Source organism: Gordionus sp. m RMFG-2023, chromosome 1 (assembly GCF_954871325.1).
Source record: "Gordionus sp. m RMFG-2023 chromosome 1, tfGorSpeb1-WG-v2, whole genome shotgun sequence".
Lineage (NCBI taxonomy): Eukaryota > Metazoa > Nematomorpha > Gordioida > Chordodea > Parachordodidae > Gordionus > Gordionus sp. m RMFG-2023.
The window spans coordinates 76,976,472-76,991,018 of NC_088775.1; the positions used below are offsets into that span (position 1 = coordinate 76,976,472).

The 14,547-nt window shown below is 27.6% G+C and overlaps 1 protein-coding gene across 1 annotated transcript in view; it reads right to left on the reverse strand.

The window, feature by feature from the left end:
- Positions 1-4,260: 4,260 nt before the first annotated feature.
- Positions 4,261-14,547, reverse strand: part of LOC135922741 (procollagen-lysine,2-oxoglutarate 5-dioxygenase-like) — a 45,099-nt gene continuing 34,812 nt past the window's right edge. The window contains exons 10-20 of the mRNA XM_065457191.1: positions 14,148-14,279; positions 13,494-13,657; positions 12,076-12,183; positions 11,824-11,949; positions 10,439-10,676; positions 9,392-9,505; positions 9,236-9,304; positions 6,788-6,892; positions 6,457-6,603; positions 6,013-6,141; positions 4,261-5,697 (exon numbers count right to left, since the gene is read on the reverse strand). Of these exons, the coding sequence (XP_065313263.1) occupies positions 5,542-5,697; positions 6,013-6,141; positions 6,457-6,603; positions 6,788-6,892; positions 9,236-9,304; positions 9,392-9,505; positions 10,439-10,676; positions 11,824-11,949; positions 12,076-12,183; positions 13,494-13,657; positions 14,148-14,279 (1,488 nt within the window). The 3' untranslated portion in view covers positions 4,261-5,541. The remainder of the gene's footprint in view (positions 5,698-6,012; positions 6,142-6,456; positions 6,604-6,787; positions 6,893-9,235; positions 9,305-9,391; positions 9,506-10,438; positions 10,677-11,823; positions 11,950-12,075; positions 12,184-13,493; positions 13,658-14,147; positions 14,280-14,547) is intronic.

Below are 14,547 nucleotides of genomic sequence, written 5' to 3' on the forward strand. Positions count from 1 at the left end.
TAAATTTGTTAAAAATCCACTGACAAGAAAGTGGGAGAAATATCTGTTAATAATGACACTCGTGATGTATGCGATCATTCCAGACATTTATTGAAATAATCCTAACTTGATTTGTGGTTGCCTCGTGGACGACGAGAAATTCGTAACGGCTTCAAAAGAGGGTAAAATAAATATTATAGAAATGCTCATGATTTGTATTTTATTAAAACATGTAGGAATTTAAAGCGATTCCTATGGGGTACTAAACATGCTAACAACAAAAGGGAGATGAAAAATATTGTTACTATCGATGCTCATAGGGTAGTTTTTAAGGTTGCGAAATAAAACGATAAAAACAAGTTGGGAATAAATAAATTAACCATCATTCGATTAGTTGAATTTTTGAAAATTAAATTATTCAAAATATTTTTCTAAAGTGCAAAAATGTATTTAGATTAAAAATAAAATGATTACTATAAAAATATAGGAAATAAAATTATAAAGTTCCATATGGATATTTTGAATATTTAGGAAAATTTTAGAATAATACTAATATTCTCAACAAAAATTTTATGGAAAAAATGGTTTTGAATATTTTTGAATAATATCGTTTAATATGAATAATTTGAATCTATTATTATTCGTATCTGATTCGAATTTTCAAAAATATATTAGTATTTATATATAAGTATATATAAATCGAATAACAAATAATTTCTTATAAGGCATAATGTCAAATTAATAAATTAGGTGTGCTAAAAAGAGTAAGAAAAATAAATTAAGAGAAGAAGTTAAATGATGTAAACATTTCTGCTTAGAGGATAAGTTGGAATTTAGAGATATTTGTGCTTAAAAAAATGATAATTTTGAAAAAAATATATTCAAAATATAGTGAACATGGTCTTAGAGGAATCCAAAATGCCCTTATCGTCAAAACCATTCAGAAATGACTTAACAATTGGTAAAGGTAACAAATACTTTTTCCCGCGAATATTTGACAATTACATAATTTTTATCCGTTCTTTCATAAGATAATATTTCATATATAGCTTAAATAATTTTTGTACTTGAGGTTAAAGAAAAATATTAAACTGCCTATACTTTCTTTTCCCGATTCGTCTCTAACAAATTTCTCCCGCATAGTGCAGCATTGACTCATGGGACTTAGAGAATAGTTTAAATTTATATACCATTTTCTCTAATTTATTTTCTTTAAGTTTTGATAATTCATATACGAATTTTTTATTAATAAAGTTCTAAGAACACTGATGCAGAAATTGACCTAATTCAGAAGCCACAGGTTTGTAGGAAGTGGAGCATATAGGACGGTATTCAAAGTCAAGCTAAAGAATTCCACGCAAGACTATACCTTGATATAGATGATATTTCAATGGCGCTGAGATTTGTATTTATTTATTATATAGTTAAAATATTTATTATATTATTTCTTGAGTATATATTAGTGATGGATTTCATTTCTGAAGGTTATCTTAGATCTCTTGAAAAAGATGTAGAAGTCTTGGAAGATCACGTCATATTTTATGCTGCGGAAATCGTGATTGCATTAAAAAATGAATAATCCATATTACGAGACAGGGGATATAACATAAAATGCTTATCATAGTATTTATGAGACATAATAATCTCTGGTGCCATATAAGGGATTGTCCAACATAATGTGATAACTTTGTCGCCTTTTGCTAAGCCCTTGTAATATAAGTAATTACTGTAGATATAATATGAGTATTAGCTTGTCCTTCAACTAAATTCGCCGCATTATATGATTCAAAGTTATTTTTACACAAATTGGTTCCTAATTTTATTTTAATGTCTTGTGACATACTAGATCCAATAATATTTAATTACATTCGGCGAGAAAATTCGTAGCTAATTTGTGGGGTATAAGAAAGATTCTCGAAATGATAAGCAATATTTCTTTCATTAAACTAAAGGGTATGGTTCCAATTTCAAACTCTTCTAAAGGAATTACAAAGATTTCAAAACATTCGCATACTTTTAATAGAATCGATTAATAATATAATAGAGATTTTAACTGTGTTTATCTTGAAAGTTAGTTCAGGATCACTTTTTTAAGAAAGCTTTTTAAAAACGCTCTTATCATTAAAAGATAAATGAAATTATCTTTTATAACATTGCAAGCATTTAAAAGCAGCGTTAAAGAAGTGACTAACATGTGGCAATCAATATTTATATAGATCTCTTTTTTTCACAATTTACTATGCTTCTAGCTAAAATTTTTAGATTTTCATATCTCATTATATCGGTGATAAGAATAATAAAATATTTGCATGGAGTTTGATAATGCGAAAAGTTCAACCAAGAATGGATGGTTCTTGACAGTTTGAAGAACATTTAGTTCTGTTCGAATCCACTTAATAGAAGCCATATCCTATATAAACAAATACATGATTTACTATCCAAAATGGGAAAAATTTATATAATAAATAAATACAAATCTCAGCGCCATTGAAATATCATCTATTGATAAACATCAAGGTATAGTCTTGCGTGGAATTCTTAAGCTTGACTTTGAATACCGTCCTATATGCTCCACTTTCTACAAAACTGTGGCTTCGGAATTAGTCAATTTCTGCATCGGTCTTCTTAGAACTTTATTAATAAAAAATTAGTATATAACTTAACAAAACTTAAAGGAAATAAATTAGAGAAATAAAATGGTATATAAATTTAAACTCTTCTCTAAGGCCCATGTGTTAAGGCCGCAAAATATATTATGCGGGAGAAATTTGTTAAACGACTCCCGGCCCTGGTATTCGGGCCGGGTAGTCAATTTAAAATCCCTGCCGAACTCACTTTGCAGGCCCGATTTTCTTGCTCACATATAATTATCAGAATAACCATTTCATTGAAATTTCGTTAAGTTGAAATATAGTCTTAAATGTTCTGCACCGAAGCCCACTGTTTAAATGTAATAAGGGCGATATCATTTTTTAGAAATAATTTTTCTGTGTTCTTTTAAACACTATACTCCCTGTAATCAAAAAAATAACAGATGGGTATTGCACCTAATTTTGCCTACATAATATCCCATGAGTTAATATATCCTCATTATTTTTTTCACATTCATAACATAAAAAGTTCTCGTATATACTACAAGTGCATAAAATACACTTTGTATTCCGCTAGCTCCTGCCAACACATAATATTTGCGTCTTAAGCCAACAAATTTTTGAAATCTAATAGTTGTAAGAATAACTTCCCTTAAAATATTATATATTTCCTTTCAATTATTGAGAACCAACCATTTTTGGCTTCTACTCGTTGACTTTTTTCGATGTCAAATGTTTTCCATTGGTAATAGCTTGCTAACATCATCATTTCAATAAAACCTTTTTAATAAAATTAACCGATTTGTGATTGAGATAATTCGCAGGTTTAGATTTGTAATTTAAAATTTTTTTTTTAAAATCTTATTTACAAGTAAAAGTTGATTATAAAATCGCGGCTAAACAAGTTTATTTTATGGTATTAATGTTGCTCTTGTTCTTTTAAAATGGGAAAATCTTTAAAAAAATATAATTAGAAAAGCCTATGACTTTTAATTTTAAATTTTTTCAAAAAATAAATATAATGTAAAGTGAATAAATATTAAATTCAAAAAAATTCGGAAAGCGAAACACCTGAAGCTTTCAAGTTCAAAATTAATAAGGTAAATAAAAACTACATCATTTTTTAAAAAAAAATTAATATTTACTAAAATATCTTAAGTAAAGCTACAAAATAACATTTTAATTTCTAATTTATATCTTTAAATAAATCATATTTCGAAAAAGGTCATTTTTGACAATTGATTTAGGAACTTAGAACTATGAAGCTAATAGATTTGATGCTTTCTATTTCTAAATGTGCAAGATTTTATCAAAATTAAATAGGTCAGCCTGAAAAATTAGATTTGAAATGAAATTACACTCTAATCGAATACTTTTCTATAAGCTTACCGCATAACTCTCGCCCTTTCTCATTAAAAAAGTCGCAAAAGTTAAAATACAATGTTAACAGATAATTCAAAAAAGTTAAAGCGTATGGATCAAGGTAGAATTTTGCCGTCAATTCTAAATTTAATAATAAATTTGGAAATAATTATAAAATTTTGAATAAAATCCACAATCACAAAAATTAAAGTGTGCCTCATTTATAAAACTCCTATAATCACGAATAATTCATATAGAAATAGTCTATAGAAAAATCACTATATTTTTTTGATAAAATAATATTTAAAAAAAAATAATAATTGACAAAGAACCCACAAAGAAACTTTTATTTTCTTACCATGCGTTTATACGAATAACTCTTTCAAGAAAATGTATAAAAAATAAATAATTAACAGTAAATATAATTTTAAAAAAATATGCGAATTTATAATTAAAAAATGAAAATATTTTTGTGATTTTCAGTTATGAGTTTAGATGACCTTTCCGAGTCATCCCGAAGCTTTAAAAAATCGAGCCGACCAGATATGGCCTAAAAAAATAGGTCAGTTGGAGGACTTGAGTGTACCTTATAGTAATATAGCAAAGTATTTTAATAATATTTTTTAAAAATGTATAAAATTAGTTTCTTTAACACGATTTGACACAATATAATATTTAAATTATGATGAAATAAAAAACAGCGATATCTTAAATTTTTTTAAAAAGGGAGGGGAGGGGGGGGGGTATAATATCATTTGAGCGCGTAAAAAAATGCAAGGAATTAATGAATGCATTTAATATAAGTTTGAAAAATATATATTTCTATGATAATTTGTTTAATAAGCGATAAGTAAAAAAAATAAATATAATAAATTCGATTTTGAAAAAAAAATGAAGCTAATTTCGAAAATAAATATTAAAATAGCTAAGATAGGGATAAGGCAATTATTTTGACATAACAGACTGTCACCAATTTTAATCTTCTTACATAAAATGAGATTCGAAAAATGAATTCTAAGATCCTGAAATTAAATCGTGCAAAGTCTGTAGGTGTTTTATTATAATATTATTACACATATTCTAATGTTTCTTTAAAACCCTATGTCGAAAAGCTGTTTTAGTGCTTTTCATTAGTCATATTCGACCTTCATGTAACAGTCCTAAGATGTATATTTTAGGGCGGTTATATAATGGTCAAATAAAGCAGTAAAAAAAAATGCCCAAATATAAAGTATGATTATTTTTTCTGCAAACAAATGGAAGGAGATTATGAATCGTCAATCAGATAATCTATAATGTATAAGAATGAGAGATCTTTGACTGCTTTGCGAAAAATGCGTTGTTAAAATTTTTTGATAGTTTAAAAAAAGGGTATTTTAAAAAAGTTTGAGAAGGAAGGATATAAGAGAAGAAAAATTAAAAATTACATCACAAATATTTTTCCTAATTAAATTAAAATTTTATTTATTATTTAAATAAGAAACTTTAAGTAATAAATTTCGTCGATTTGAATATTTTAAAAAAAATTAAAAAATTTACAAATAAATTCGCAATAATTCGGCATTATAAATAGGCTATAAGAAGAAAAATGTATAAGATTTTTATTAAGCTAAGGATCAACGAATGAAACCATTAAATATCTAGTTCCGTTTGTAATGAGCAGACCTTCGTGGTAATGCGTTAAACGGCCAGGGTGGATAAAACTCCAACCCTTCCTAGTATCGATTATGCTGCAATTGTAGCGTAGGAAACGGACTCCACCCCCCTTTAAATAAAAATTATATTATAAATTGCAAAACATAAATTTCTTTCTTTTGATTAATATATTGAACTTGCACGGGTGCGCCAAAAAAAGGAGACCAGGCTTTTAAAAATTTGGTCCTTTTTTTGGCTAGTCTCGAGGTTAACAAAATTGATTTTTAAAATCCATAAAAAAAACACATATAAATATATAAAACAGAATAGTGTTATTTCCAATTTTTACGGAGGGAAGGGGGGGGGGGTATAGAAATATTAAAATAGAGGAATATTATTTAATCCCTCATAATTAATTTTTGATATTTTACATATAATAATTTACGTCGTAATCAATTTTATAACGATTTAGGGCGGCATTTATGGTGAAAGTGGAGGAATCGTGATGAGGTCTCAAATAGGATTGAGCCGTTGGCTTGTATCTAACTACGAAATTCATGACTGCTTCCGGTGGCTTGAATACGAATTAAGATATATTTATATAGTATTTTATTTAATGGTATATCAAATATCATAGTCGAGAATGGATGTTGGGTATTTCGTAGGAAAAGATAAACGTTATAAGGGTCATAAACGTTGTTCCGCTAATAAACTAACGGTAAGTAAACGATATTAGCGATGGTAATAAGAGAGAAAACAGGAAATGGCCATTTTAGGTGAATAAGTTTAATTTGGAAAATGAAAGATATAAAAAATAAATAATGATAAACGGAAGTAAACATTCAAAAAAAACAAAAAAATTAAAAGTAAACAATAAAATTAAAATTACATCGTGATGATACCCCGGGTAAGCTTTGATTTGAATTGGTGTAATATACATTTTAAGGAAATGAAGCCAATGCCTCTCAAGTCCAATTTGCCTCATGTGAATATCGTCAGTAGGAACATTTTCATAACCACCAGCAAGCCTTTGATCCTTTGCAGGATTATTCAAAAATGAGATTTAAAATAAGGTTTATTTTTTGTTTTTATTCTCCAACTATTTTCGAAATGAGATTTGTTTAAGTTTCTTACATCCTTTTATATAAAACCTTATTTTAAATATACTATTATATTTATTAATATTAAGAATAAACAAAATAATAAAAATGAATGAATACTTCGTGTCGACCCCCGGACCAATCACCCAAATTTTCCATTTCTTCAATTAACTCATCGCAAAATCTATCCGTGAAAATAGGAAACCAATACACGTCAGGACACGGCTAAATAAATATAAATTTATTGAAATATTTAAGGAAATAAAATGAATAAATAAATATGGCGAACTTAAAATGAAGTCAACAGAACAATTTGATGATCAAATTCTGAAACTTAGGCCAATATTTAGCCTTAATTGATCTCATACCAGACATGGGCGGGATCAAATGTCAGTGAGATATACGCAAAATAAGAAAAGTGCAAAATTTTGAAGCTGGTGGAACGACTGGAGGATCAATTAACTAAGTTTATACAATCGTGTAGCCTCTTAATTAATCCTAATTTATCTTCAAACCGGTTCTTTAAAAAAAAGAACATACTTTTTATTACATATAGTATCCTATATAATAATAAAAAATACTCATTACGTTATAAAAGTGACAAAGGATATAATTTCATTTTAAATCAACATGAGTTTTATCCTGACCCCCTTAGATTTTTCTAAATTTATTACGCATATATTATAACTTCAAAAAAATTAAATTTTAGCCTCCAAATCAAAGCATTGGCTGAGATATTAGCATCTAAAGGTCAAAAAATAGAAAATTTTGGGGCAAAATGCACTCTCTTTAATTTTAGATTTGGATGTAATTGAGCTAGAAGCGTTGTTATATTTCTTTATATAGCCGTAAGGTAGCTTTAAAGTTATACAGTATTAAATATTGTTTAAAAATTTTTAATATAAAAACCGGAAAAAAATATAGAATTAAATCGACATTTTTATTTCTTTCAAATTTTTTTATATAGCTATAGAAATAATTAATAAATATGCAAAATTACAACTTGGGCAGAGCACAGGGCTGTGAGCTATTGGCATTTTAATCATTAGTCAAATGTAAAAATTCGTAATAAATATTTGATAAACATTAATTGATAGATAAGCATCTTTTAAATCTTTGATTATTTTTTTATATTTAAGTATAAAAGATTAGATAGTTGAATGGGGAGGGGGTTATTGCTAATTTATATAATATACTTATTTCGTTCTATTTTTTTTAAACATTAGATTACAATCCATTCCATTTGGATAAACATAAAAAATTCCTTATTTTTTAGACATTTAGAGGCTTATATGTCAGCCACCGTTTGGAGTTGGGGATTAAAATTATATTTTTTTCTTAGTTATAATAAACAAAAGATCATGTAAAAAATTTTAGAAAAATCTGAGTAGGTCGGGTTAAAAATAGTGTTTTTTTCTTTTTAAAAAGTTTTGCCGACCCGGCCAGAAACCGAAATTTTTTTTAAAAAAATTTACCGGCCCGGCCCGAATTTATCTAAATCTAAAATTAATTTTTACTCAAAATAAAAGATATATGATATTTGGCGTCTGGTTTCGTTAAATAAAATGAAATGTTTTTTATTTTACATAAAAAATTCAAAATAAACTTGATAAATTTAGATATATTTAAAAAAATTTCTAAGGCCCGATCAGACCCTGCCCGAATTTTAAAAAAAATATTAGGCCCGACCCAGCCCGAACCAGATTTTTTTAAAAAAAAAATAGGCCCAGATCTCTAATATACATATAATTTCCTAAGGTGAAAATAACATGTTTTTACATGATTTAAATTGAGCAAAATTTTTTATTTTATACAAATAAAAAGTATAAGTGCACCTTAAATATGTTTAACTATAAAATTTTCTTATTTATTTTTAGCTATATTATAGATATGATCAAATACAACTCTGGTTCTCTTCTGGGAACGTAACTAAAAAGTAGTTGGTCATATATTTTAACCGTTTATAGCAAGATGTTTATATAATTATGTGCATAATTTTTATATATTTTTAAGGTAGATATTATTTTTATATATATAAGTATGTAAATATAATATAAATGTGCGATTTAATTTTAAAAAAGCCCCAAATTGACATCCTTCCAATCTCTTGCATTTTGTTTCTCTATATATCTCCGTCTCTTCTATCGTCATGGCATCTTTCCATAAACATTCCACCCTTTAGAAAAAGGTTAGTAGCTATCATATTTTTTTATTATCTATAACCATCATACTATCAATTTCATATCTACTCAATCATCTTAACGTGATAACTCTCCCTCTGTTTAACCCACAAAGTCCCATCACCCGTTTGAGTTTGGCTTTAGTACCAACCAGTCGAACTCTTTTCCCAATGACAACATGCTCGTGAGCAGCGGCTCCGTTCCTACAATCATAAGTGGCACTGTTATGGTTCTGTGGTTGAGACCAATTACGGCGGGACCTCCAGGATTAATTTATCTCAGTGTAAGATGATATACCATGCAAGGATAACTAACGTAAGAGATTGGTAATTTACATAATTGAAATTTTTTGATTTAATTGAAAATATATATAAATTTAAAAAAAAACTTCTTCCAATTTGACTTCCGGATCTATTTGCTTTTTCCAGTCCGGATGAATGTAAACATCTTCCCAGTCCTGCAAAGTGTCGCGTGGAAAATAAAATTTAAATTAAATGTCATAAAATAAATGATAAAAAATCATTTAAAAAAACAAATAAAATACTTTAGGATTATCGAATATCTGGTAAAGATCGTTATTGAAATGTGATGTTTCGTAAAATTCGAAATCGATTAGATGCCCATACATTTGAAGATTAGTGATGTACATAAAATCGCCCTAAAGGAATAATAAATTAAAAATTTACATAACCTAACGATTTTAAAATCAGAGGCTAAATGGTATCAACAAAAAAGCGAGATAAATATATTTATTATACAACAGAAATGGTGCATTACATTGCGGCACTTATTTTAACTTGCTAAGAATCAAATAGTATTAGAAGGGTATCGAGCAATTATCTAGGCAAGTAATATATAAGAGGAATTAGGAAAATATTACGCCAATATATACTTGGAGAAAATTGAGATACATAATGCAAGACAATGTTTTATAAAGAATAGAAATCATTAGAGTGGGATAAGGGAAAGGAATGCACGATTAATATGTTATTACTGCAGGAAGGAGGGGCAGCCAGCCATAATATGTCCTGATAGATAAGGCCAAGGCCCGGAGGTCAAATGACTGACCAGGGGAGAAATTTATGAGTTAGATGAGACGTTCGATGTGAGTCAAACACGAAGTATTACTAAGCTAAACGAGGCATTCTATGAGGGTGGTGGTCAACGAAAAGGCGAGGATTAACAAACTATACGAAAAGACAAAGTATGCGAGGAAAGGACTCAAATCCAAGGTAAGCAAGACCTCCTATAATAGATCCATTCATGGATTAGTGAATACACAATTACAATTCAGTATAAGTGGTGGCCAAAGATAGTTTCGGATTTAATAAAAAGCTAACGTTTCAATTGATTAATTTAGCCGTGTGTCGTTAGTTTCAATTAAATATTTAATTTAGCGTTGTTTTAGATAAGCCGTGTGTTGGATGTTTCAATTAAATAATTAATTAAGTGTTGTATTAGATAAACCGTGTGTCGAATTTTTCATTAATAAGTTCGTTAAGAGTTTTAGTTTAGATTTTTATATTAATTTAACCCTTCCGAGAGGAATTCAGCTTATGCTTAAAATATAAAAAGTCAATAAAAAGTAAACCATAGTTCTAAGGTTGTGACAGAAGGCCATATCGGTGTCGTGTTTCTGCCATCTATACATCGAATATAAACCCATTTCCTCATCTTCGAATGAAATTGCATTATTGTCATCACCAATTAGTTTTTCATTTTTGTTCTGTTGAGCTAAGGCAGAAATTTTGATATTTTTGATCCAAGCCATAATTTTGTGCCTTTGAATCAGGTAGCACGAAGAGATGAAAGGAACATTGAAAATGCCTCTAAGTATGGATATATTCGGAAAATAAAATTATTTAAATCTACTTTATAATTGTAGTACTATCACATAATACCAATTATCGTTAAATGTCTTCATTTATAATATTATCAATTATCGATATTGTCTTTATTTATTATATTCAAATTAATTTTTATATAATTTGATGTAAAACTACGTTTTTTATATGATATATTTAATTATTGAAATTTACAAACTTTATTATATTTTGCGGCTATATTATTATACATAAAAGACTTGATTTTACCATATATATATTATTATTATTACTTATAGTAGAATAAATATAATTATATCTATACCCTAAAAAAAAATTGAACTAAAAAAAATTAAATAAAGCTAAATCTCTTTAAATAACTAAAATGTAATATGCGATTATATAAATATAGGGGAAACGGGATAATTAAGGATTTTATATGAATTTATTTTTATATATATTTAAAAAAATCTAAATTATTTTAAAATAATTTATAATTAATTAATTACGTATCATCTATTTGATCTATTTTTATTTATAAAAAAAAGTTATACAAGTTAATAGAAACTAGAATATTGGATCGGAGATGGGACCTTAGTGGCCAAGCCCTTCCAAATTATTTTTATTAGATATTTTTGCTAGCGGAGTCTGTCCAATTTTTAAAATCATGTTCGAGCTCTTTCCGGTATAAATTCATTTCATTTTAAGTTTCATAAAAAAAATAGGAATAAAAATTCGATATTCTTCAATCGTATTTTTTTAAAAAAAAACTGGAAGTAATATAAATAGATTTTAAAATATCTGGCTGATATCCAGATAAAAAAATGGATGACAGCGTATTTATACATATTAGGTAATATAATTATTTTAAATAACGTTAATCTTAAAACAAGTTAGAGGGAATAATTAATTAATTTTTTTTAGTTCTGAGATAGCCTGGAATAATTTAAAAATTGTTGGAATGAGGCGGATTCCGAGACAAAACTGTGTGGATATAAAAATAATATGGCCTTATGGATCTAGAAACCCTAAGTATATTTTTTTTAAAAAAAATATGTAGAAATTATATTTTAATGCACTTTTAATGATTAAAATATATAAATTAGCCATTTCTTTCTTTCTTTATTGAAAGATAATAAGTTTTATATCTTACAATTGTTTGTAAGTAACAATATCGATGTAATTGTCAGAACGGGCATAGAACTCTGACGGGCTAAGAGCTCCCCAAAAATTGGTCCACATTTTCCCGGGTCTGGCTAACATTGGGGCTAGTATGGTTCTTTAAAAATAAAAAATATAGGATTTTATTTACAACTTGATAGAATAATATTACGACAAAAAACTCTATAATCATAAAATAAAAATCACACAAAAAGGAAAATAGTAGCAAAAAAGAGAGCCTTACTTATTTTGTTCTATAAGAAGAATAAGAGTTTTAGGGTTATCCAAATGGCATTCCGAATCGATTGTAAAAAAGTACTGCGGCTTGTGGGTGTCACGATAAAATCGATATCTAATTTTTTTTATATTTGTTTTAAGTTAAAATTATTAGAAACCATATTGTGAAAAATATGAATTATAATGATGCAAATAATAATTTAGATATTTATAAAATAGATATTTTAAAAACTTTAGAAAAATGAAAATGTCTTTAAAAAAATTCAAACATTTCCAGGAAGCTAGTCGCCTTTTAGACCGTGTCCTGGTTCAACTTATTTTTGATACTTATTTCTGTTTAGCTTAGGCCAAACAGTTTTTGAACTAAGACACATATTTTGGTAGTGTTTGGTGGCATTGTTATTTCTCGTTTTTTTTTCATTTACCCTTTAGGCTGTTGTAATAAGTCGAACCAAGGACACACCTATACAACTTTTATTTGAATAGGAACTGGAACCTATATTTTTTAATTTCTAATTGATTTAGTTTATTTCATTTTTTAAAAATTAAAATCAGAAACTAGCATGTCAGATCTATTCAAAATCAATTCCTTGAAACACAGGCCGGTCTTTCTTTTTGCAAAACCAGGCAGACAAAAAAAATATAAACAGCAGTTGGCCCGTAAAACAATTTAACAATTTTTACAAACTCCGGCGGGCCAGGCTGTAAATAATATATATCAGAGGCCCGGTCTGGGCCATATTTTAATTTTTTAAAATATACCCGAGCCGGGCCGGGCCTGTTTTTAAAAAAATATCCGGGCCGTATATTTTAAAACCAAATATTTGAAATAGCCATTATTAGCTATAAAAATCAAAAATAAATAAAATATATTTTAAAAAATCCGGGCCGGGCCTGGCCGGGCATACAAATAGTACCTCTGCAGGTCTTGATGTAAACTTTTGCAAAACATAGAATATAAGTAAACCTGTGTATTGCTACCTGTCATTTTTGACCCTGTCAAAGCTAAAAAAAATAGCCATTTTTCGATGGCAAATATTTTAAATAAATATTATATGTTATAAAAACATCTGATTTTTTTAACAAGAAAATGAAATGTATGTTATAATTCACCAAAAAAACATGTACATTTTTTTATCATTATTAATCCTATAAAACATTGCCAATAAACACTTCTTACGCGTGGAAATTTTGGTTCCTTAATATTAAAAACTACTATCACAAAAGACTCAGTGTTTTTACAAATAAAGTCATCTATTATTTTATATGCGAAAAATAATTGATTAAAGATGATATTGAAAACGATGATCATTTAGTCCCAGAATAAGTTTGTTTTGAATTATTTTTAAATTATGATATTTGATGCAGCGGGCCACCATCATAAAGGTAGTCGGCGTAAATGCCAAAATATAAAAAAATATTTACAAAATATCGTCCCTCTCTTTGTAAACCATGGAATTTGAAGTTGGATCTTCGGAATTTTGATCTGTTCCATAACTTTGGTATTCAAATTTATTCCAGGCCGAAGATAGGTATCTATTCGAATTTTCGGTCAAAAATTTCGATATTTCGTCGTCGTGCAATTCTACCTTAAAATTTTTTAGGTGTCTTTTTCATTACATTCATTTAATTAGAATTATTTTTTCTCTAAATCCTTCCTTCTGCCTTTTCTTCACACATTATAGTATTCTAATATCCCACTAACTAAAATAATTTCTCTATATGTTTATTTTTTAAAATTTTAATTCATTTTTTGAGCACGTTTTTAAAACTCAAAAATCTGTTTTCACCAAAAATGTTATTACAGATTGTTTATAATACTTAATGAAAACTCAGACGATTTTACTATTCACTCTGCCATTTAATATAAAAAGATTAATAATTATATTAGCTTCAAAAGTACATAGCCAAAACTTTCTAAAAAATGACAGGTAGGGTTTCTAAACATCCTGGAATATACTTTGGTAAAATCAGATTTTTTTTAAATTTAAAAAAAATGCACTCAAAAAATGATTTAAAGTTTAAAAAACATTTACCCTAATATATTTATAACAAAACATTTGGAAAAAAAATTCATACTTTAGAATAGATATCGAGCACTATTTTGTTCTTGGGATATTCTAATCCTCTGATTTTTGCTAAAAATTCTCTCAAGAACGGTGTTGACTTGTCGACGTGCAAATGCAAGAATAATGTAGGATATTCGGGTAGCTATATAGTGTTATTTTTTAAATAAAAGTAAGGTCTCGTTTATGATATGCAAGATTCGCTCAAGCGAGGCGAAATTTTTCCCTATGTGATTTATATAATGAAGCCAATAATGGGTCATAATTTATAAATGCTGAGCGAAATGATGAAATCGCGACAGCTGTTCATATGTATAATTCAAAAAGTATTATCGCATTGATTTCGCTGGCGATTAATTGAGCATTGCATGAGTGAATCGAGCTTACTATAAATGCAACGTAATATTTATAAA